Source organism: Lithobates pipiens, unplaced genomic scaffold, assembly GCF_037356315.1.
Source record: "Lithobates pipiens isolate NorthernLeopardFrog02 unplaced genomic scaffold, aLitPip1_a1.2 Scaffold_1, whole genome shotgun sequence".
NCBI classification, from domain to species: Eukaryota; Metazoa; Chordata; class Amphibia; order Anura; family Ranidae; genus Lithobates; species Lithobates pipiens.
Genome location: NW_027507685.1, coordinates 116915145 through 116938574, shown reverse-complemented (window position 1 = coordinate 116938574; position 23430 = coordinate 116915145). Strand labels below are relative to the sequence as shown.

Below are 23430 nucleotides of genomic sequence, written 5' to 3'. Positions count from 1 at the left end.
ACGTGCTCGGAGGTGGGTAGAGTGTGGAACCAACGAACGGCGCTTGGAGGTGGGTAGAGGGTGGAACCAAGGAACACGCTCAGAGGTGGGTGGGGGGTGGAACCAAGGAACGGTGCTCAGAGGTGGGTAATGGGTGGAACCAAGGAACGTGCTCAGAGGTGGGTAGTGGGTGGAACCAAGGAACATGCTCGGAGGTGGGTAATGGGTGGAACCAAGGAACGTGCTCAGAGGTGGGTAGTGGGTGGAACCAAGGAATGGTGCTCGGAGGTGGGTAGTGGCAGAGAAAAGGGGTGATTCAAAGGGAGGGAGTACCTGCACCTGTTCCCTGAGAAAAAAGCCCCGGATAGCACAGTCCTGTATTAGTCATATAAAATCTTTAATCGGTCTCCCCATACAGAACAACATCTGTCCCCCATAGAGAGCACACACAGTCCATGGTTATAGTGAAGACTTTATTTCACAGACAATCGATGGATCAGATAGAAAGTTACATTCTAAAATCATTCTGAAGGAGAAACGATCGCTTAGCTCCAGGAATGGACGGAAGCCATATTCACTTTTAAGACCCAATCATGTGCCTGTGGGAACGGACAATTCAGCATTTCCCAGCATTTGATTGGCCGGTTGAAGTGAACGCAGCCTCACTATATGCACGAGATACAAATAAATACAAGTCAATCAATAAATAATAAATAACACAGAAGACGGAATTGGGATTTTCCTGAAGTCGCCTCCAGGAAGAGGAAATGATCATCGGGGTCCTAGAGAGAGAAGTATTACAGTGTCTTGGTGAAAAAGTTGGGGGCGTGGTCCTGGAAATGATGGTATTCATTGGTTCCGGCCACCAGGACGGTCGCGGGGAAAGTCCGGGGTCGCTTGGGATCCTGGAATAGAAGGGGACACCATTGTTAGTACATCACACTCAATGTGCAGGAAATCCAACATCTGAACCCGCCTGTGGTGTCTGCAGAGGTGTGTGCAGGTATTAGGGCTTCATAGGTGGGCACCTCAATACTCACACCCGCCTTTCTCTGCAGCCTCAGCTGCACTGCACAGGGAATGAATGGGAAGTGCTCTGTTGTGAGCGGCTTCCTGTTCATTCACAAACTGAATCATAGGAAACAGCTTCCTATGCTTCAGATAAGAATGAACACAGTGAGTGAGTGTGTGTGTTCACTGTGTTCATTTAGAAAAGGAAGGCGCAGGTAAATTACAAATTTATTAGCCGCTTTGCCCACTCTCCATCCTTAAAAATCTGTGGGGAGAGGAGGGAAGCCAGCAGCACTGCAAGGGGGGGGGGGGGACCAACAAGGGGGAAGTCTGGGGAGTAGGGGGAATCGGCATGGCACGTAGTGATTAGGGTGTGCCCTGGCACACCCATTGCACACACCTATGTGGAGCTCCCAGTCAGATCATGTGAGAATCAGAACCCCTGTCAGGTTTTTACTGCTACCAGGGGCTTCACTAGAGAGGTTTCCCCTCACTTCCTGTGCTGGTGACAACATATCAACAGACAGGAAGTGAGGAGAAATCTCCAACAGGGACTTAGACAGGAATAGGAATGGGTTTTGTTTAGTAGACTATTTTTGGAATCGGAGTGCTGAGCCCTTTGTCACATCATATGTGGTCGGCGGTCCTGAAGGCTGCTCCCCAACAGCCATGGTGACCTGCAGGACCCCAATATAAAATATAATTATGTGTATAAATATTTCTGTTCTTTCCTTTATTGTCCTGATTGTGGCCCTGATGAAGAGTGTGGATTCCCTGAAATGTGGCGGATTATGTTGCAGAATAAAATCTTTTATGGACCAGAGTGTGGCTCCCATTGCTTTCATTTTATTTAGTAGAGAAAGAATGGAACCCCCAACATATCCAGTGATGTATGACTTGTGATGTCACACACAGAAAAGGACGCCTGTAGATCTATGACTTGTGATGTCACACATAGAGGAAGACATGTGTAGATCTATGACTTGTGATGTCACACACAGAAAAGGACGTCTGTAGATCTATGACTTGTGATGTCAAACATAGAGGAAGACATCTGTAGATCTATGACTTGTGATGTCACACATAGAGGAAGACATCTGTAGATCTATGACTTGTGATGTCACACACAGAGGAAGGCGTCTGTAGATCTATGACTTGTGATGTCACACACAGAGGAAGACGTCTGTAGATCTATGACTTGTGATGTCACACATAGAGGAAGACATCTGTAGATCTATGACTTGTGATGTCATACATAGAGGAAGACGTCTGTAGATCTATGACTTGTGATGTCACACATAGAGGAAGACATTGTAGATCTATGACTTGTGATGTCACACATAGAGGAAGACATGTGTAGATCTATGACTTGTGATGTCACACACAGAAAAGGACGTCTGTAGATCTATGACTTGTGATGTCAAACATAGAGGAAGACATCTGTAGATCTATGACTTGTGATGTCACACATAGAGGAAGACATCTGTAGATCTATGACTTGTGATGTCACACACAGAGGAAGGCGTCTGTAGATCTATGACTTGTGATGTCACACACAGAGGAAGACGTCTGTAGATCTATGACTTGTGATGTCACACATAGAGGAAGACATCTGTAGATCTATGACTTGTGATGTCATACATAGAGGAAGACGTCTGTAGATCTATGACTTGTGATGTCACACATAGAGGAAGACATTGTAGATCTATGACTTGTGATGTCACACACAGAGGAAGGCGTCTGTAGATCTATGACTTGTGATGTCACACACAGAGGAAGATGTCTGTAGATCTATGACTTGTAATGTCACACATAGAGGAAGACGTCTGTAGATCTATGACTTGTGATGTCACACATAGAGGAAGACATCTGTAGATCTATGACTTGTGATGTCACACACACAGGAAGGCGTCTGTAGATCCATGACTTGTGATGTCACACACAGAGGAAGATGTCTGTAGATCTATGACTTGTGATGTCACACACAGAGGAAGATGTCTGTAGATCTATGACTTGTGATGTCACACACAGAGGAAGACGTCTATAGATCTATGACTTGTGATGTCACACATAGAGGAAAGACGTCTGTAGATCTATGACTTGTGATGTCACACACAGAGGAAGATGTCTGTAGATCTATGACTTGTGATGTCACACACAGAGGAAGATGTCTGTAGATCTATGACTTGTGATGTCACACATAGAGGAAGACATCTGTAGATCTATGACTTGTGATGTCACACACAGAGGAAGGCGTCTGTAGATCTATGACTTGTGATGTCACACACAGAGGAAGATGTCTGTAGATCTATGACTTGTGATGTCACACACAGAGGAAGACGTCTATAGATCTATGACTTGTGATGTTACACATAGAGGAAGACGTCTATAGATCTATGACTTGTGATGTCACACATAGAGGAAGACATCTGTAGATCTTGGTATCACTGACCTGTACAGGGTAAGCCGTAGTGGGAACATATCGGATGACGAATCCGCAGCGCCTTCTGTCGGACATGTTTGGCTCGCTGGCGTGAACTGTCAGTCCGTCGTGAACCTGGCGATAGAAATAAGAGGGCAGTGAGGACATGGCACCCGGACGGATATATATCTATTACCCCGGGGTGGATTTGGAGGAGGGTTTTACTTACCGACATTTGTCCGGCTTTCAGTGGACACTCCACCAGATCCTCCACGTTCACCAGGTGCTTCGGAATCTCCTGATTGGCTGTCAGCATATTCCCAGGAATCTCCGCCACTCTGTGCTCCAGGATCCCCTGCTTGTGGCTGCCTGGAAGAGGAAAAATCATCATTATACTAATAAACTACTAATAACAAGAGCAATAGTGATAAAAATAGTAATAATCATAATAAATCATAAATAAATAAATAATAAAAATAATAATAATAATAATAGCAATACATAACAATACTAATAATAACAATAGTGAGAATATTATTGTTAATCATAATAATATATATAAAAAAATAATAATAAAAAAATAACAATAATACTAAAATTAATAACAACAATAGTGATAATAATATTTTAGTAATAATATTGTTACTAATAATATAAAAGATGATAATAATAATAATCATAATGTGTATACAATGTAACATTGCGGACAATCTCAGGATTTATCGGTGAGATTACCTGGAATAATTTGTAGAACTCCATTTTCGGCGTCCACGTCATCAAACGCCAACCACACTGAAGCCACGGGACCGCCCTCGAATCCCCAATATCTGCAACGGACACCGTTGTTGTAAAGATCATTCCTCAATCTTTGGAGGGGATTTACTAAAATGAGAGCATTGGAAATCTGGTGCAGCTCTGCATAGAAACCAATCAGCTTCATTGAACAAGCTGCAGTTAGAAGCTGATTGGCTGCCATGCAGAGCTGCACCACATTTTGTGTGCTCCAGGTTTAGTAATCCCCGATAATTCATTGATCTTCAAATCTAAATTATTTATAGATTATTATGTATTGATCATTCATCAATCTATATGTATTGATCATTTATTGATTGTTATGATTTAATCATTCATCAATCTACATGTATTGATCATTTATTTATCATTATGTATTGATCATTCATTGATCTCTATATACTGATCATTCATCAATCTATATGTATTGATTATTATGTATTGATCATTCATCTATCTCTATAGACTGATCATTTATAAATCATTCTGTATTGATTATTCATGGATCTCTGTATACTCATCATTCATCAATCATTATGTATTGATTATCCATTGATCACTGACACATCCTTCTCTACGTACTTTATGTCTTGATGCCAGGCCACATATGGCGCCGTATTCTCTTTGTGCGGGACATCACTGGCGGGGTACTTGCAGATAAACCTGGAGTCCAGGAGGATGACGTTGGGGCCCAGCACAGCGGTGATGGCTTCCAGCAGATTGGGGTGGGTGGCTAGGTTCATCACCCATTCATACTCCAAGTGGACGTTGTGTAGACTGTACTGAGTGTACTCCTTCCCTGAACACACAAAGATAAATGATGGTTTTATACGAATCAAAAGGGGAACAAATGGCTGCACGTGTAAACACGGGTAACTTTATTCATCTGGGTAACTTGGAGAGGGAAGGGGGTGAAGGGGGTGAAGGACCTGTGACCAGGAGGATGAGAGGGAGAGATTGGCCGATGGGCGGTGTTCCTGCTCGTGGTTGGTGTGTGAAGTTGGTGGAGGAACCAATGAAATGCCTGAAGCTCTGTCTGTAGGGAGGAGACTCTGCTGCATGGACCTGGAAGTGTATGGAAAGAGAAGCCTGCCTACACGCTCAGTGACCCAGTCATGTGGCCAATCAGCTCCATTATACAAAAAGTCTATGTCCAATAGAAGACTCTGCTGACCCTCAGTACACCCCTCAGGAGCCCCCAGTCCTGATACAAGCAGTGGGCGGGCTCTTGGGAGAGTTATGCAAATATCAAAATGCCTTGATGGATGGGTGTTCCTAGGCAGGCTGTATTTATATAGGTAACACCTACCTACTGGTGATGCTGAGCCTCCATGATTGAAAGAGCTACAATCCAATGAATGAAAGGGATGGGGGCAGGCACAATCAAGCTGGTGGAGGAAAGTGCTAGATGACGTTGGATGTCCTACAGTCAGAAATTGAGGGGAGCTCTATCTGAATTCCTGCAGCTTCTAATGCACTTTTTGAGAAGCTCACAGTGTGCGTGGAAATCAGAAGAAGCCATTTCAGTCCAGGAGAAGAGCCGGTACAGCTGTGCAAGACTGAAGGGGGGACCGGGCATCAGATATAAGACTGAAGGGGGGGATGGGGGGCAGATATAAGACTGAATGGGAGGATGGGGGGCAGATATAAGACTGAATGGGAGGATGGGGGGGCAGATATAAGACTGAAGGGGGGACCGGGGGTCAGATATTAGACTGAAGGTGGGGATGGGGTCAGATATAAGACTGAAGGGGGGGCTGGGGGTCAGATATAAGACTGAAGGGGAGGATGGGGGTCAGATATAAGACTGAAGGTGGGGCTGGGGGTCAGATATAAGACTGAAGGGGGGATGGGGGTCAGATATAAACAAAAAACGAAAGTATCCCCAAAGTGGGGTTTTTTAACAGCGTAAATTACCTGTGGAGGCTAGTTTATGTATATATGGAAATAAATACTGACATGTGGCAAAAAACTAATAATACAAATGTTTATTAGTAAAAAAGAGGATTGAACAGGTGACACAGTAGTCAGGGACTGAGCTCCACTATGTGAATAAAAATATATGATATTACATGGATAGACAGAATACAATTATAATGCCTAGACCATAATGCCACTGTAAATACAGTAAAAAAATAGATAATGTGGACCCTTTACGCGTTTCGACCCTCTCGGGGGTCTTCTTCAGAAGGTTTTTATCTATTGTAAAAGAAGGAAGACAAACATAAATACATATCCATATATGGTGCACTGTACTTTACTAGAAATAATCTGCTGTGGGCAGAATATACACCAAACATTGCATGGTTACATAATTAACAGTCAGTTGGTATACATTGCATGATAGCTACCTATATCATTCACGTAGGAGATCCTCTTTGAAAGACAGAAATAAGCTCCGCCATTTCTCCCATATCCTTCACAGATGCGCCAAACCTGCATAGTTGAAGTTGGTCGCTATGCTCTACCGAAAAGGGAGAGCAAGGGAACGGAGTTCAAGGGATAAATTACTTACAGGGGATCACATCGCTATTGCTACCTCCAATATAAAATAGTGGAGGAGGGTATAGGTATGGGTAGACAGAAGTCGGGAGGGGGACAACCTACAATAAAAACAAAAGAAAATATAAGGATGTATATATATATGAAAAATCCCTATTCAGGGGCTGTCCCCCCTGTATAGGGGGACAGAAAATATACCTACATATAGTATGTCGGGTATATAGATACAGAGGTAAGCCACACTACTTGAGTGTAGCATACCATACACGATTAGAGTTTAAGCAGATGATAATAAAAGCTAAAGATCATTGTAAGTGCCCAGTAATGAGTCAGCAACGACAGACAACGCCAGATGACAAAGAAGAAAATAAGTGAAATAAAGACACAGCATGTGCAAAATCTAATACCCCAGCGTGACTGGTGGTGAAAGTAAGATGGTGAAAAGTAAAATAAAATAAGAATACACCATGGGGGGTCAGATATAAGACTGAAGGGGAGGATGGGGGTCAGATATAAGACTGAAGGGGGGATGGGGGTCAGATATAAGACTGAAGGGGAGGATGGGGGTCAGATATAAGACTAAAGGGGAGGATTGGGTCAGATATAAGACTGAAGGGGGACTGGGGGGGCAGATATGAGACTGAAGGGGAGGTCGGGTCAGATATAAGACTGAAGGGGGGTCGTAGGAAGGATTTAATTTACTTCAAAAATTATCTTCAACATTCAAACACAACCAAGCCAAGTCTACACTCACCAAACTTCTCCTCCAGCTTTGCATACTCTTGGAGGGCGTGCAGCAGCTGTTCCTCCTGTAGGACGTCTACAGAGGTCAGGTAGCCATTGTCATCATAGAGAGTCTTCATCTGGTTGGAGTCAGCCTTCATCTGGTTGGAGTCAGCCTTCATCTGGTTGGAGTCAGCCTTCACCTGGTTGGAGTCACCTTTCAGCTGGTTGGAGTCAGCCTTCACCTGGTTGGAGTCAGCCTTCACCTGGTTGGAGTCAGCCTTCATCTGGTTGGAGTCAGCCTTCACCTGGTTGGAGTCAGCCTTCATCTGGTTGGAGTCACCCTTCAGCTGGTTGGAGTCAGCCTTCACCTGGTTGGAGTCAGCCTTCATTGTTGAGTTGTATGGAGAGATGAATGGAAGAGATATAACTGTCTCGGTTGAGTGATGACTTATATACAGAGTCTCAGAGTGAAGCTCCGCCCCCGTCTGCTATTTTTAGGAGCAATTCCCTCCGAAGGGAAGTTTTCTTTCTTAAATATTCACTTCCTGGGTGTCTCAGGGAAAAGACGGAGGTGTTCCTCAGAAAGATTTCTGTTATAGGAGATAACAATTTTAAAAAGAAAATAATTTCCTGGTTTCATTCTGACTGTTCAGAGATCACCAGACATCATGGTGACATCAGGGTAGCCGGGAATTCCACTTCTTCTTAGCAAATAAATAATAACATTGTATAACTTTGTTATATTTTATTATATTTTGTGTTTCTGTGTTCATAAAATATAATTTTGTATTATAATCCTGACACCAGAGTGACCAGGAAATATGGAAACAAAATGAAAACCTTGTATCTCTTTGTTATATTTTATTTTATTTTCTCGAATAAATAATTCATTGGTATTGGACATCGAGGTGACGGGTGTACCCAGGAATCCCACCTCTTCCCGGGAAATAAATTATAACTTTGTATCCCATTTCTTTTTTTTTTATTATTTGATTTTATCTCCATGAAATTCTGTATTCATAATTTGTATTAGACTTCAGGGGACCAGGAATTCCAGGAGATAAAATGGAACTTTGTATCAATTTCTTCTATTTTATTAGATTTTGTGTTCATAAAATATGAGCTTTGATTGGATATCGGGGTGACTGATGAGCCCTGGAATTCTAGGAGATAAAATAACAAGTTTGTATCTCTTCTTGTGTTATATTTGGATTACGTTTTACATAAATAAATAATTTGTATTGGATATCAGGGGAGAGAAGTGTTCAGGAATTCCAGCAAAGAAAACGCAACTTTGTATCTCGTTGTTATATTGTGTTTATATTTTTATATATATATATTTTGTGTTTTTGTGTTCAATAAATATGAATTTTGTATTTTCAACACACCAGGATAATTAGGGTGACATCAGGGTGATCCGAAATTATGGAAAAAAATTACAACTTTGTATCTCTGTTATATTTTATTTCATTTTCACCATTTTTTTATTATTCGTAAATAATTTTTATTGGGAATCAGGGTGACGGGGTGCAGAAAATAACTTTGTATTTTTTCTTCTATTTTATTATATTTTGTCTCCCTCCACCCATAAATAATACATTTGGACTGGACATGGGGGTGACCTGCCCTGGAGTCTCACTCCTCTAGCTGCAGCTGTGAAAGCCACCATGAGGAAGCCTCAGTTCCTCAGCCTTCCATGAGAGGGGATTGGCTGAGCTGGAGATTTGGGGGTCTCCATCAATGCTGGGGGTGATTGTCCTTCCCGATTTTCATCCAGCAATGGAATTCTGAAGAAGTCTGGAGGCGTAATGTGCAGAGAAAACAATCAGAATGTGTAATTACACTCCAGAAATAATCACCACACCAGATAAAGCAATCATAAAATGTTTCATCACAATCTAAAAATAAGCGGAGTGCCGGCTGTGATGTAAGAGGAGAGACTGATGACCTCATAGGTGTGATCTGCGATGTACGTGAGGAGGAGTCACACCTGGAGATTCCACCATTTACCTTCAATAAAGGCGAGGAGGAATTCCCCACATTTTGTTACAATCAAAAACATAAATGTATTTTATTGGGATTTTATGTGATAGACCAACATAAAGTGGCACAAAATTGTGAAGTGGAAGGAAAATTATAAATGATAAAAATAAATAGTGTGAAGAGTGTGGGGGAGGGGCATTTGTATTCAGCCCCCTTTACTCTGATACCCCTTACTAAAATCTAGAGGAACCAATTGCCTTCAGAAGTCACCTAATTAGTAAACAGAGTCCACCTGTGTGTAATTTAATCTCAGTATAAATACAGCTGTTCTGTGAAGCCCTCAGAGGTTTGTTAGAGAACCTTAGTGAACAAACAGCATCATGCAGGCCAAGGAACACACCAGACAGGTCAGGAATAAAGTTGTGGAGAAGTATAAAGCAGGGTTAGATTATAAAGAAATCTCCCAAGCTTTGAAGATCTCACGGAGTTCTGTTCAATCCATCATCGGAAAATGGAAAGAGTATGGCACAACTGCAAACCTACCAAGACATGGCCGTCCTTCTAAACTGACCGGCCGGGCAAGGAGAGCATTCATCAGAGAAAAGCCAAGAGGTCCATGGTAACTCTGGAGGAGCTGCAGAGATCCACAGCTCAGGTGGGGGAATCTGTCCACAGGACAACTATTAGTCGTGCACTCCACAAATCTGCCCTTTATGGAAGAGTGACAAGAAGAAAGACATTGGTGAAAGAAAGTCGTAAGAAGTCCTGTTTGTAGTTTGTGAGAAGCCATGTGGAGGACACGGCAAACATGTGGAAGAAGGTGATCTGGTCAGATGAGACCAAAATTCAACTTTTTGGACTAAAAGCAAAACGCTATGTGTGGGGAAAACTAACACCGCACATCACCCTGAACACACCATCCCCACCGTGAGACATGGTGGTGGCAGCATCATGTGGTGGGGATGCTTTTCTTCAGCAGGGACAGCGAAGCTGGTCAGAGTTGATGGGAAGATGGATGGAGCCAAATACAGAACAATCTTAGAAGAAAACCTGCAAAAGACTTGAGACCGGGGCGGAGGGTCACCTTCCAGCAGGACAACCACCCGAAACATACAGCCAGAGCTACAATGGAATGATTTAGATCAAAGCATATTCATGTGTTAGAATGGCCCAGTCACAGCCCAGACCTAAATCCCATTGAGAATCGGTGGCAAGACTTGAAAATTGCTGTTCACAGACGCTCTCCATCCAATCTGATAGAGCTTGAGATATTTTACAAAGAATGGGCAGAAATGTCCTCTCTAGATTTGCAAAGCTGGTAGAGACACCCCCAAAAAGACTTGTAGAGAAAGGGGGTTCTACAAAGTATTGACTCCGAGGGGAGCCATACAAATGCCCCTCCCCCCACACTTTTCAAATATTTATTTGTATCATTTATCATTTTCCTTCCACTTCACAATTATGTGACACTTTGTGTTGGTCTATCATATAAAATCCCAATAAAATACATTTATGTTTTTGGTTGTAACATGACAACATGTGGGGAATTTCCAGGGGATATGAATACTTTTTCCTGGCACTGTATCTCTGCTTAGTAATCCTGGATAGTCGCAGTGACTGATCAGTGTGACATCAGAGTGGGCGGAGGAGGAGATGGGAGGAGCTGGGGGAGGGTGTGAACACACAGGACTGATATAAGGAGAGAGTACACAGGGACACACTGATCACAATGACGGAGTCCCTGTATCTGAGTGTCGGTATCCTGGCTGTCAGTGCAGGTACTTACCTCCTGATATTAACCCATTACCACCCAGCATGGCCTCTATCTATAGGAAACAATGTAACATTTTCTCATATCTTTTAGGAAGTTTACTTTTGGCTTCACAGCACTACAGCTCCGCCGCAGCTTCCCCCGCCATCCCTGCACCCGCCCTGGGTATCCTGCTCCTCAGCCTCGCCGCCATCTTGGCCTATGCAGGTAAGTGCGCATTTCACCCCAATACTGAGCCATTTACTAAAGGAGTGCAAAATGTTTACTGAGCTGAGCTCACTTCAATCAGCCAATCATGTGCAAGAATTTCCCGAATCTCCCTCCAATGAGAATGAAATGAGCACAACATCTGAATATAGACGTCACGTACAATACGCCCCCCCCCCCCCATATATATATCTAATGATGGGGAGTCCATTAATATAAAATCTGACTATAGACATCACGTAGAATACACCCCTCCCCCTATATATATAATGACGGGCGTCCATTAATATAAAATCTGACTATAGACATCATGTAGAATACGCCCCTCCCCCCTATATATATATATATATATATATATATATATATATATATATATATATATATATATATATATATATATATATATATATATATATATATATAATATGACGGGCGTCCATTACTGAATCCTCTCCTCCTCCACACACATCCTGGAGGTTTTGGGGTCTCTCCCGTCTCTAACATTAAAGGGACTTGGTACATAAATCCGTCATCTTAGAGATGATAAATGAACATTCATGGGCAGGCACACCCCTACCACACTAAACAGCCAGGACACCCGGGACACCACCATTTCCTGTCTCAGATTTGCAGCTTCCTGTGTCACCTCTCATAAAAGTGATGAGGATTCCTTGTCACCAATCAGAGACCAGCTGTTCATTGTCCCTCATCTCCAATCTATGTGATGTGATAAAAGATATAGAATATTATAATGAATGAAGAGATCCGGATTGTATTCAGAAAATACATCCAGTCATTACCAGTAATATTATTATGTGTGAAGATTCCTGCCACACACAGTACAATCGTCATCACCGATCATCCCCTCCCCCCCCCCCCCCCCCCCCCGGAGGACATTCCTTCTTCTCTTCATTATTACCACACAAGACACTTCCTGTCCCATCCCTGAAATCCAATCCTCCGATATTCTGCACTCCTCACCTCCGTCCCTGGAAAAATTATCTTATATTGTATTATCTTATATTATATTATATAGTATTTTATTTTATATTATATAGTATTTTATTATATAGTATTTTATTATATTACATTATATTCATATTATATTGTATTATATTATATTATTACATAGATTATATTATATAGTATTTTATTATATTATATTATATTACATTATTATATTACATTATATTCATATTATTATATTACATTAAATACATGATATTTTATTATATTCATATTATATTATTACATTGTTACATGCTATATTAATAATATATTATATTAAAGTATATATATATATATATATATATTATCCTGTAATAAAAAGTATTCTGTTATATTACCCCAGAACAAAGGGGTAAATACTTTATGGGGTATATACTTTATGGGGTAAATACTTTTGGGATACGATAAGATTATTGTTTAGCCTTTTTGACGGCTGATAAAGGAAAGATTTCCGGCTCTTTGGGGTGATTTTTGTATAACTAAATACAAAACATTATTTTAGCGTTGGACAGAGTGGAGAGGGATGAGACCCCTGTCAGGTTTTTATTCCTGTCTGTGTCTCCGGTAGGAAGATTTCTCCTCTCTATTCCTCCTGTTTTCTATTATCACTGATAGTGAAAGTCAAAGAAAAAAAAATGGATTTCGGGGTGTCCCTAGAACAGGAATGGAGAGGAAATCCTCCAATGGGGACACTGGTTCTGGGATTTCCTCTCACTTCCTGTTTGGTTATGGGACAGGAAGTAAAGGGAAATCTCCCCAATGGGAACACAGATGGCAGGGGGTGTAACTCTCCCTTACTTTATCCAAAATAAAAAAAATAAAATGTTTTCCCTCAAGTTCTACTTTTCTGGTTGAATATTTTTTATTAAAGTTTTCCCAGAAAAGAATAAAAAGGTTACAGAGAAGATGTGGAGTGTAAAATCTCCAGGGAATAGGAAGATATCGTTTTGTGGCGTCCCTCCGAGTATTTATGGTCACTGTGGATATACAGAAGATTGAATTATGGGGGTCAGTATGAGGGACCCCAATCCTGCTTTATACCCCAAATCTCAGTCTTCATATACAGGTGAAGGTGGAGCTTCTATAGATGGGAAGTCCAATCAGAACTCTTAGTAGATCCCCAATGTGTCCCTTAGAGAAAGGGGTCACCACCTCCTCCAAGGGGGTCCCCCTTCCCCAGTCACCCTCAAATCCCACCAATGGAATCATCACTCTTCAGAGTATAAAGGGAATAAGCAGAAAACCCTCATAAGACCAAAAGAGGAGAAAGAGAGAAAATAAAAAAGTAGGGAATGAGCCGACATTTTACACCGCCCCCCCCCCCCTCCCACACACACACACACACACAACTCCTGGGTATAGATCCTGGATCACCACCCATGGCTCCCAGACGTTCCCAAACATCCGCATTTTATCAGATCATTAATCCCAACCCAGAAAAGATTCCACTTCAGCTCTTCGGAAGGCATTGGAGCCAATTTCCAAGATTTTGCCATTTTCATAAATATAAATGCTAGGAGACATCTCTGGGATTTCCTCTACTTCTACTTTAAAGCACACATTTCTCTGGGTAGCAACCATTGTCACATCTCGGTGCTGCTGATCTCCTGCAGCCTATTTGCAGCCACTTCCTGTCTCCATACACTCCAGTGATGACATTTCTCAGGGCGGGTCTCCTGATGGTGACACCAGAGGACCACGTCTGTGTCCTGTGTGATGGAAGGGTAACCTGTAGTCTCCATCAGGAGCTGGAGAGACAACACAAGAGGACAATTAGGAAACAGAGTGTTGTCACCCGATAACTGGAAGTGCTTAACAAGATCCTCCATGGCGGGATCACCGCAGATTATTATAATGATGGCAATAAGATTTTAAAAGAGCTCACGTTGTAAAGAGCTGCAAAAATTGTTGGCGCTATATATAAATCCCATATAATAATAATAATAATATATAAATGCTGTATAATAATAAATAATAATAATATATAAATCCTGTATAATAAGAATACTGTATAATATATAAAAGCTGTATAATATAAATAATAATATAAATCCTGAATAATATTATTATTATTCAGGATTTATATTTGTAGTAGTATTCAGGATTTATATTATTATTTCTAATATTATACAGCTTTTATATATTATACAGTATTATGCAGGATTATTATTATACATTATTATTAATAATAATAATAATAATATTATTTCAGTGATTGGCTTCCAATATATTCTAAAGATGTTTTATATATTTGTACATATCAGATGAAGGAGTCTTGTTCTCAGAAATCTTCTCTTCTGATTTATTTCTTCCTATTGCAGAGAATTCCCCGATATACAAAATATATAAATCAGTATTTATGGTTATTTTATCTTTCAGGGGTGCGGAAGTTCGGGGGGAACGTTCCTCTGTGGGTCTCCTTCTATTGGACGGTGTCAGCCATGTGGGCCTCCACCGGGGTGAACCTTCTCCTTGAAGGGAATGATGTCCTCTCTGCCCCCCAAATGAAGGACGCCATGGTCCCCGGCCTCTTAGCGTTCTTCGTAGGGCTGCTCATCATCGGTATAGTGGGGATCCTCCAGCAGGAGGTGGTCTTGGCTTTGATGGCAGGTGCCCTTTCTCTCTCTGCCATTCATGAGGTGGTGACTTTCTATGACAAGGGGGTCGGTTCTTCTGCTATTGCATGCAATTATCTGATTGTTACCCTGATTGGTCTATACTTTATTGGTGGGAGGTTCCTGTATAGTACAAGGCAGGTGAGCTTACCTGGCATAGGTCTCAGCAGTACGAAGGAAGCCGGCCCAGCCCAGGGTTCCCCCATCATGCCACTTACAGCCATGTCTTTCCTCCTCAATATGGTGGCCTCCAGTGTCTTTGCCTGTAGACTTCTGGGAATTATTGATCAGCTGTTTGTTGGTCAGGTGGCATGGCTTTGGATGGCAGCGGTCTATCAGACCGGTATCTGCATTCTGTCATACCGCTCCTATTGTACCCTGGACGCCACGCATTTCGCATTCTTCTCCATTCTGAGATATGCAGAAGGATTCTCATTGCTCTATCAGATCCTGAACAAGGGGGGGTTCAGCTACCCTCTGCCATTTCTGGTGGTTTTTGCCATACTCTTTTTTGTCCTTGCCCTCTTCACATGTATTCAGAGTCTTGCCCAGTCAGTCTATTTACTTTTCTATGTTGCCTATTGCATTGCACTGGCCTGTAGTCCACGTGGATTCTTCCATGGAGGAGCCCAAGGGGTCAATGTCGCCATATGCATTGTATCGGTCATTATGTTGCTGATCTACCTATACAATTCAAAGTCATCAGCAAAGATCCCCACCGGAGAAGGCACCATGCAGAAACTGTTTACAAGCAGTACATGTATAAGGCTTCGTCAGTATAAAGACGGCCACAAGCCCTTGCTTGGTCATTCCAAGTATGGCGATGCTGAAGCCTTGGCCTACGCCTCCAGCATATTGGCTGTTTTTGCCATGACAATGCCGGGCAATCCTGATGACCCCTTGGTCACGGTTGTCTTGCCATGGGTTGTAGCTGCGGGTGGGATTTATAATCTGATTTGTGGTGCGGTGGCTTTTTCCCGTGGTAAGACTCTAGAAAGCAGTGCCTTCATCCTCTATGGGGTCATGTGGGTCATTTGGGGTATCTCCAGATATAGTGGCATCTACATCACCAGCAGAGGCTTCAACACAGCAGTGGGCATCATATGCTTCATGCTCTTCAACACTTTCATAATTTTCAGCACTTTCTTCCTGTCTAAAGCCTGGCTAGTATATTCCCTCACCTTCCAGCTAATCCTCATCAGCTTCCTCCTCGATTCCATCAATCTTCTCCCAATGGGCTATGACATCGCCGTCACCATTATCTTTGGTCTTGTTGGCTTCTACTGCTTTCTTGCAACTCTATTTAACAGCACCATGGAGGCTCCCCAGATACCAGTTGGCAGCCCATTTATTAAGATTAGTGGCTTTTCCAATGACAGATCAAAGTGCCCCCACCTGATTGCCGCCAGGACCAGCTCTGTCAGACAAATCGCAGGTAAGACAATAAAAGGTAACATGAAGGGTCTGGGAAGAGGGTGGGGGGGGGGGGGGGCACTGGGACTTTTATTAAAAGTACAACAGTTTAACATTTCTAGAGATAAGGTGACAATTTCCTCATAAATGTTCCCGAATGCCTATGCATAAACAGCAAATAGGACATAGATGTCGAGCCCTACTATAAGATTTGGGTCCTGAGGAAGTCAGAATTGGTGAAACGTTGACCTGGTGATCGGTAGTACACAGACGCTACATCTACATCCTATTTGCTGTTTATGCATAGACTTCCGCCATCTGTAGCAGGGCATTTACCTCAAATTTTCTCCATCATATGCATCTTGTTAGGGCATTTTATGTTGGTAAAAAAGTGCAGCGCTAATAAAGCTAAATAGCCATTAGAAAATACTTACAATTAAATTAATATTATAAATAACTATGAGATAATTTATAGTGATAGGAAAAATATAAATAATAAATAAATTTAAAAAATTCACATGACTTCCCTGTAGTGGTGAAAGAACCTTAGTGAGTAAGCAGGCACTCAAAAAAGTATAAATAAATAAAATAAATAATTCATATAACTTCCCTGTAGTGGTGAAAAAAAATCTTTAGTGAATGAAACTAAAGCAGGCACCCACCAAATTAAAAGCTAAATGAGTAAAAAAATTCATTCAACTTCTTGATAGAAAATAAATAAATACATAAACAAATGAATTCATTCAATTTCCCAATGGTAGTGAGAAGAGCCTTGATAAATAAAAATAAGGCAAACAACCACCAAGATGTAGTGAAAAGGACATCTATGACCACAGACGGAGAGACCGTCTGTGGTCATATGGAGTCGGTAAGGGTACCCTAACTCTTTTTTTGGTTGGATCACGTTTTTCTTCCAGACTTACCGTAATCACTGGTTGGGATTGGAATATCTACTCCACATTTATTTTATACTGGACTTTTTTTTTACACACTTATTGCATGGATTTTTTATTGTGTATCATCACTATTGAGGATTGTCTTTTTTTATTGATCATCTGAATTAATGCGGTATTTTCACAGGAGCAATTATTTTGTCCTTTTCACTACATCTTGGTGGTTGTTTGACTTATTTTTATTTATCAAGGCTCTTCTCACTATCATTGGGAAATTGAATGAATTCATTTGTTTATTTATTTATTTATTTATTTTCTATCAAGAAGTTGAATGAATTTTTTTACTCATTTAGCTTTTAATTTGGTGGGTGCCTGCTTTAGTTTTATTCACTAAAGTTTTTTTTCACCATTACAGGGAAGTTATATGAATTTTTTATTTATTTATTCATACTTTTTTGGGGTGCCTGCTTTAGCCTTACTCACTAAGGTTCTTTCACCACTACAGGGAAGTCATGTGAATTTTTTTCATTTATTTATTTATTATTTATATTTTTTCCTATCACTATAAAATATCTCATAGTTATTTATAATATTAATTTAATTGTAAGTATTTTCTAATGGCTATTTAGCTTTATTAGCGCTGCACTTTTTTTCTTTTGTAATTTAGCTTGAGTTGGTGTATCTAAACTCTTGTGCTAGCTGCTTCTTTCCTTTTTTCCTTAACACATTTTAGTGCAGTGTGAATCCCTGCTGGGATTCCCCTTTTTTATTTTTCCATTATATGCTGGTATTTTAATCCAACAAGATTCAAGCGATGGACAAAATTTGAGGTAAATGCCCTACTACAGATGGCGGAAGTCTATGCACAAACAGCAAATAGGATATAGATGTTGCATCTCTGTACTTCTGATCACCAGGTCAACGTTTCACCAATTCTGGCTTCTTCAGGACTCAATATAATAGAAGGGCCCTACATAGACCTCCAGCATCTGTAGTAAGGCATTTATCCCAAATTTTCACCATCACTTGGATCTTGTTCGGACTTTTTATGTTGGTATTTTAATCCATGTATGTGAATATATACAAATAACTATATTATGTTTTATAACCATACGGAGCCTGTTGGTGGTTGAGTTAGTCAACCCGCATTTTATGGTGACATTTACTGTATACGCGAATGTGGCTTGGCAAAGACAAAATCCTTTTTTCCCCATAGTCACAAGTTCATCAGTCGATCTGCCCAGGTCATCTCATATCTATGGGTAGAATGACAGGAAGGTCTTACACATGACTGATATGCTCCATGTCTGGAGCTGCAGAAATCATATATTTCATGTCAGAAATGAAAATCTCGTTTCTTATATTTTTGCCATCTTCCTCCCCAGAAATCATGAAAAATGGAGGGATTTGTGGCATTCCAACGGACACGGTCTATGTCCTGGTAGCAGCGTGCAATCAGCCTGAAGCAGTGGAGCGAGCGTACAAGTACGTCCTATAGTGTAACATTGTATATGTGACGTCTCACCCATTATGGCAATTGGCCTTGCTTGCTACCCTGGACATTGTTTATAATATCAGCATATACTGGAGGTTGTGGTCCTAAAACATGGGGAGGCTGAGCATTGTGCCCCAACCCAAAGACCAACCACTTTGATAACGATTGATTCAGTTTAAGTAAAGTCAATCTGACATGCTGAGCATGCACTCTGTAGTGCGAATATTCTCCTTGTATTGGTACAATACAGGTGTGCCAGAAGTCAGTAAGACTCCGAGCTACCTTAGATACCACCTTTTGGTTTTTTCAATTTAATATAGAGCTAAAGATTAAAAGTATACTGTAGAATAATGGATGTCCCTACAACATAGAAAAATGAAGGAGATTGAGAAATAATTCTGCATAGTCAAGAGAAACATATTCCAAACACTTGCAAGGTTGCTGAGACCTTTTTGATACATTTTAGTAACTTGGTGCTATTGGCTTGGCATTATCAGCTTGGCATCATTGTCTTGGCATCATTGGCTTGGCATTCCCAACTTGGCATCATCAAGTTCCAGACTCCTCCATCTGCCCAGTCCTAGACATGAGCCTTATCAATCTCCACTGAATTTCTGCCCGCTATATTGCTTTTTGGCCGTGTTGTTGGCCACCCATAAGACCGTCCATTCTTTGCTTTTGACCCAACTTAATTGGAGATCGACTCCCAGGAGGAGGAATTGCTCTTTAAAGTTTGTTGAACAATGACATCCCCCAACATTTTCTGCCCTTCTTTCTGCAGGACCAAACGCCAGGCTCAGGACCGTCCCATGTCTCTATGGATTTCCAGCTTGCGGCAGTTAGAACCAGCCAAGCACTTGTTTAGTCCTTTGTTATGGGACTTCATGGAGGCTGCTTGGCCTTCATCCATCAGCCTGGTGATCCCAAGAGGTAAGGGGTTTTCTATAGTTCAGTCCAGACTATACGGCTAAATAAAACTTTGGCCATGCTTGTAGATTATAAGGTAATGAGGGTCCACCTCCCCCATGTCTCGGTATTTGTTTAATTTAATCTTATTACTTATAATGTGATGTATAATATATGAGCACTTTATATATAAAAGATAATACAAGTCTATGAAGATGATAAATCCCAACTTCTAAATGAGATTTACTATAAAAATATAATGTTTCCGTTCCAGGACCGTGGTTGGATTTCTTGGGTGCCAAGGACTCTTCAAAGTACATAGGAACCCCCCAGAGCATCGCCATACGAATCCCGGACTGTACCGTGACCACCCACCTCATTGACATGGTAGGAAAAATTCCAATCTTACAAATCATTAAAAAAATGGAAGAATATAATTTTTCTGGACTCATTTTTACATTTGTTGTTGGTATTTTTGTGGATGATGTAAAATGCAGATGAAGGAGAATTTTTTATAGAAGTAAAATATAACACTAAAACAATAGTGAATGACCAGAAGTCACTGAAGGTTGGAATCTTATATTTATATAGGATAATTCCAGACTTTTATTATAGTATAAACCATTCATATTTTAGGTGGGCCCAATCGCAGTGACTTCAGCTAATCCATCAGGAGAAGCGGATACAACCCACCACAACCAAGTCTACGCCAAGCTAGGAGATAAGGTGAGCAGTAGAGTCATGTGTCCCATCATTTACACCACAAACAAACAGACGGAAGGTAAAGACATTTGTGATTTCAGGTTGATGGAGTCTTGTGTGCTGGAGCGTCCCCTGAAAATATTGCCTCCACCGTGGTCAACTGCACCAAACTGGAATCTGGGGACGTTGCGTTCTTCAGAGTTGGGATCGTCCCCAAGTCACAGGTAAATGGGATGTCAGAACACAGATAGACACTCACATCTTCACTATCCACTATAATATCTCATGAGATCAAAGGATAAAGATAGAACTGGCTCAGTGGTTAGCACTTCTGATGAGCAGCACTGGGGTCCTGGCCAGGATACCGTCTGCATGGAGTTTGCATGTTCTCCCTGTGCTTGGGTGGGTTTCCTCTGAGTAGTGTCATTTATGATCTAATGTAGAGGGTGTGACAGACTCCATAATATAAACCTGTATATAATACACAGCCCATCTTCCTCTTCATGTCCTTCTAGCTGGATGTGTCCCTCACACATTCTGGGGACATTCAGACTCCCCAAAAGGTATAAATGTTGGCATCTCCCATGTACTGAACTAGGGGTGGGGGTTGGGGTCTCCCATATACTGCATTAGGAGTGGGGGTTGGTGTCTCCCATGTGCTGATCTAGGAGTGGGAGTTGGGGTCTCCCATATACTGATCTAGGAATGGGGGTTGGGGTCTCCCATGTGCTGATCTAGGAGTGGGGGTTGGGGTCTCCCATGTGCTGATCTAGGAGTGGGGGATGGGGTCTCCCATATACTGGTCTAGGAGTGGGGGTTGGGGTCTCCCATAAACTGGTCTAGGAGTGGGGGTTGGGGTCTCCCATGTACGGATTAGTTTGTTATATAAATTACACTAAAAAAGACAAAAGTCAATGAAGTTCACAAATAAATGAAAAGTCCTCCATCCTCAGAACCCGGACCATGGGCTGAGGACGATACGGGCCAATGATGAGCACTAAACACTCGGAAATCCCAGTCCGGTTCCTCTATCAGGAGATAAAACTCCTCCCTGATCCTCCTCAGCCAATCTACAGACTTCTTTCATTCATTACATTTTGTACATTTCGAAACACATCTGGCATTGTTGAAGCCATCTACTGATCTGGCTACAACTAGTCCCATGGAGGTCTATTTCCCCGCTTTCACAACTCTTACTGTAGAGAGTCCTTTCCGTGTGCAGAGGTGACACCTCTTTTCCTTCAAGCACAGAATGCAGCATGTAGAGCCTACATTTTACTCGCATTGGATGAAGTGGGGGAGGGGTCTGACTTTTTTTCCTTGATTCTCTGTTTTCAGGTTCTGGAGATCTTGGGTCGTGTCCAGGAGAAGCACCAGAGGGGTCACATCAATGGCGGCTTCAGTCCTTCTATAGAAGATCTCACAGGACACTCAATGGAACCCAATGGGCAGCCAGGAGAGGAAACAAACCGGCAAGATGGCGGCTGGCGGTCACATGACAATGGCGGCTTTACGATGGATGAAGAATGAAGAATTATTATTAAATTATTTGTATCTTTTATAATAAAGTGAATTCTATGGTGGAATCGTTCTGTAAATATACGATGTATATATTTATTTATGGCTTTTTGTTTTTACATTAATAAATTATTTTTTAAATTTCTTAGTCCCTCTTTTTTCTTTATCAGTCCTGGGTTTCGGGGGAGGGGATTAGAAGGGCAGGTTTAGCTTTCCGATCATGTGACTGCTGGGACATCCAATCACAACAGTCACATGATCTAAACTACGCCCCCTGGCATCTGAAACCCCTTAAAGGGCAAGGAGGCACCAGCGCCAAGGAAATAACAATAGACGCAATGGTGGAGCGCTTTGTCTGAAGAAAGGAACAGAGGAGGGCCTGAAATCTACATTCAAGAGGCAGCTCTTTGCTCACAGGGCAAACCTGCCCCCCCCCCCCGAGTAATCTGAAGAATGCACAAAAAGAATGACGGGAGAAAGAAGAAGAGCTCACAAGTCTGATCAAGGCCCAATAAGGTCAGAAGAGAATGCGAACGTGTTTCGGGGGTCAGAAGTCCCCTTCATCAGGGCTATAGAATTAACAGAACATCCACTAATGGATGGAAGATTTTTATAGTTACAAATTGGTGGAGTAAAGACAACAGTCCATCCAGTGTAGAAAAATACATTTCCTATATCCCTGTATATTGTTTTCACCAAGATGCCAATCCATGAGTCTTTTAAAACTATCCATACTTCCCGTGACACCACTGATTGTGGAATAGGGTTCCACACCCTTACCGCTCCAACAGTGAAAACCCCCAACACAGCTTACGGTTACACTGCTTCTCCTCCAGTCCCATTGTGTGCCCCCTCCTCCCCCCCAGTCTCCCCTCTCCCGTGTCCCCTCACACTCCCTAGGACCGAAACGTTTCATACTTACAGAGCAGAAAACACATCAATATATTCGGATATTATATATACACACATAGAATCTCGCGTTGTAATGATATTTCCCCACCCTGTGCCCCTCCCCCTTCTGGACCTACCAATACCTGAACCCATGTAGGGGGTATCAATCCCAGTTACAGCCCCCTTAATGTCCAGGTGCCCTGAATTCTTCCTGAACCCCTGAGATGTGAAACACCTGTACATGTTCTGCCTGGTCTCATCCTGGGACCCCTATGTCACCCTTCTATCCATGCATTAGCCTGCGATAAATGCACAGACCCCACCACATCCCCCCAGGCACCCCTCCAGTCCCCATCTTATAACATAACATATATGCAGACACAGCACCAGTGTTATTCAGACCCCCTCCTGACAGACCTATAGAAAAGCATCTCCTGTCCCCTCCCCCCGTTCTCTCCCCGGTGGTCTCCACGGACTGTAGACAGGAGGCCTCGGCCTGGTGGTGGAGAACCATGCCTCTAATGCATGGAGCACAACAGGGAGAGGAGTTTTATATTCTGTGTTTCCCCTGCGATGGTCCCGCTACAAATCCCAAT

At 41.9% G+C, this 23430-nt stretch overlaps 2 protein-coding genes across 2 annotated transcripts; one reads left to right on the top strand and one right to left on the bottom strand.

The window, feature by feature from the left end:
* Nucleotides 1–438: 438 nt before the first annotated feature.
* On the bottom strand, nt 439–8028 carry LOC143973792 (uncharacterized). The gene is made up of 6 exons (XM_077474649.1): nt 7461–8028; nt 4787–5003; nt 4148–4239; nt 3642–3781; nt 3443–3547; nt 439–884 (listed from the first exon to the last, which is right to left on the bottom strand). Exons 1-6 carry the CDS (start codon nt 7819–7821, stop codon nt 777–779), a joined length of 1023 nt encoding a protein of 340 aa, XP_077330775.1. The 5' UTR covers nt 7822–8028; the 3' UTR covers nt 439–776.
* Nucleotides 8029–11099: 3071 nt separating this feature from the next.
* LOC143973737 (uncharacterized) lies at nt 11100–22084 on the top strand. Its single transcript, XM_077474611.1, has 9 exons — nt 11100–11193; nt 11280–11393; nt 14781–16451; nt 18708–18807; nt 19599–19747; nt 19998–20110; nt 20360–20449; nt 20527–20649; nt 21764–22084. Exons 1-9 carry the CDS (start codon nt 11145–11147, stop codon nt 21953–21955), a joined length of 2601 nt encoding a protein of 866 aa, XP_077330737.1. The 5' UTR covers nt 11100–11144; the 3' UTR covers nt 21956–22084.
* The last annotated feature ends 1346 nt before the right edge of the window (nt 22085–23430 follow it).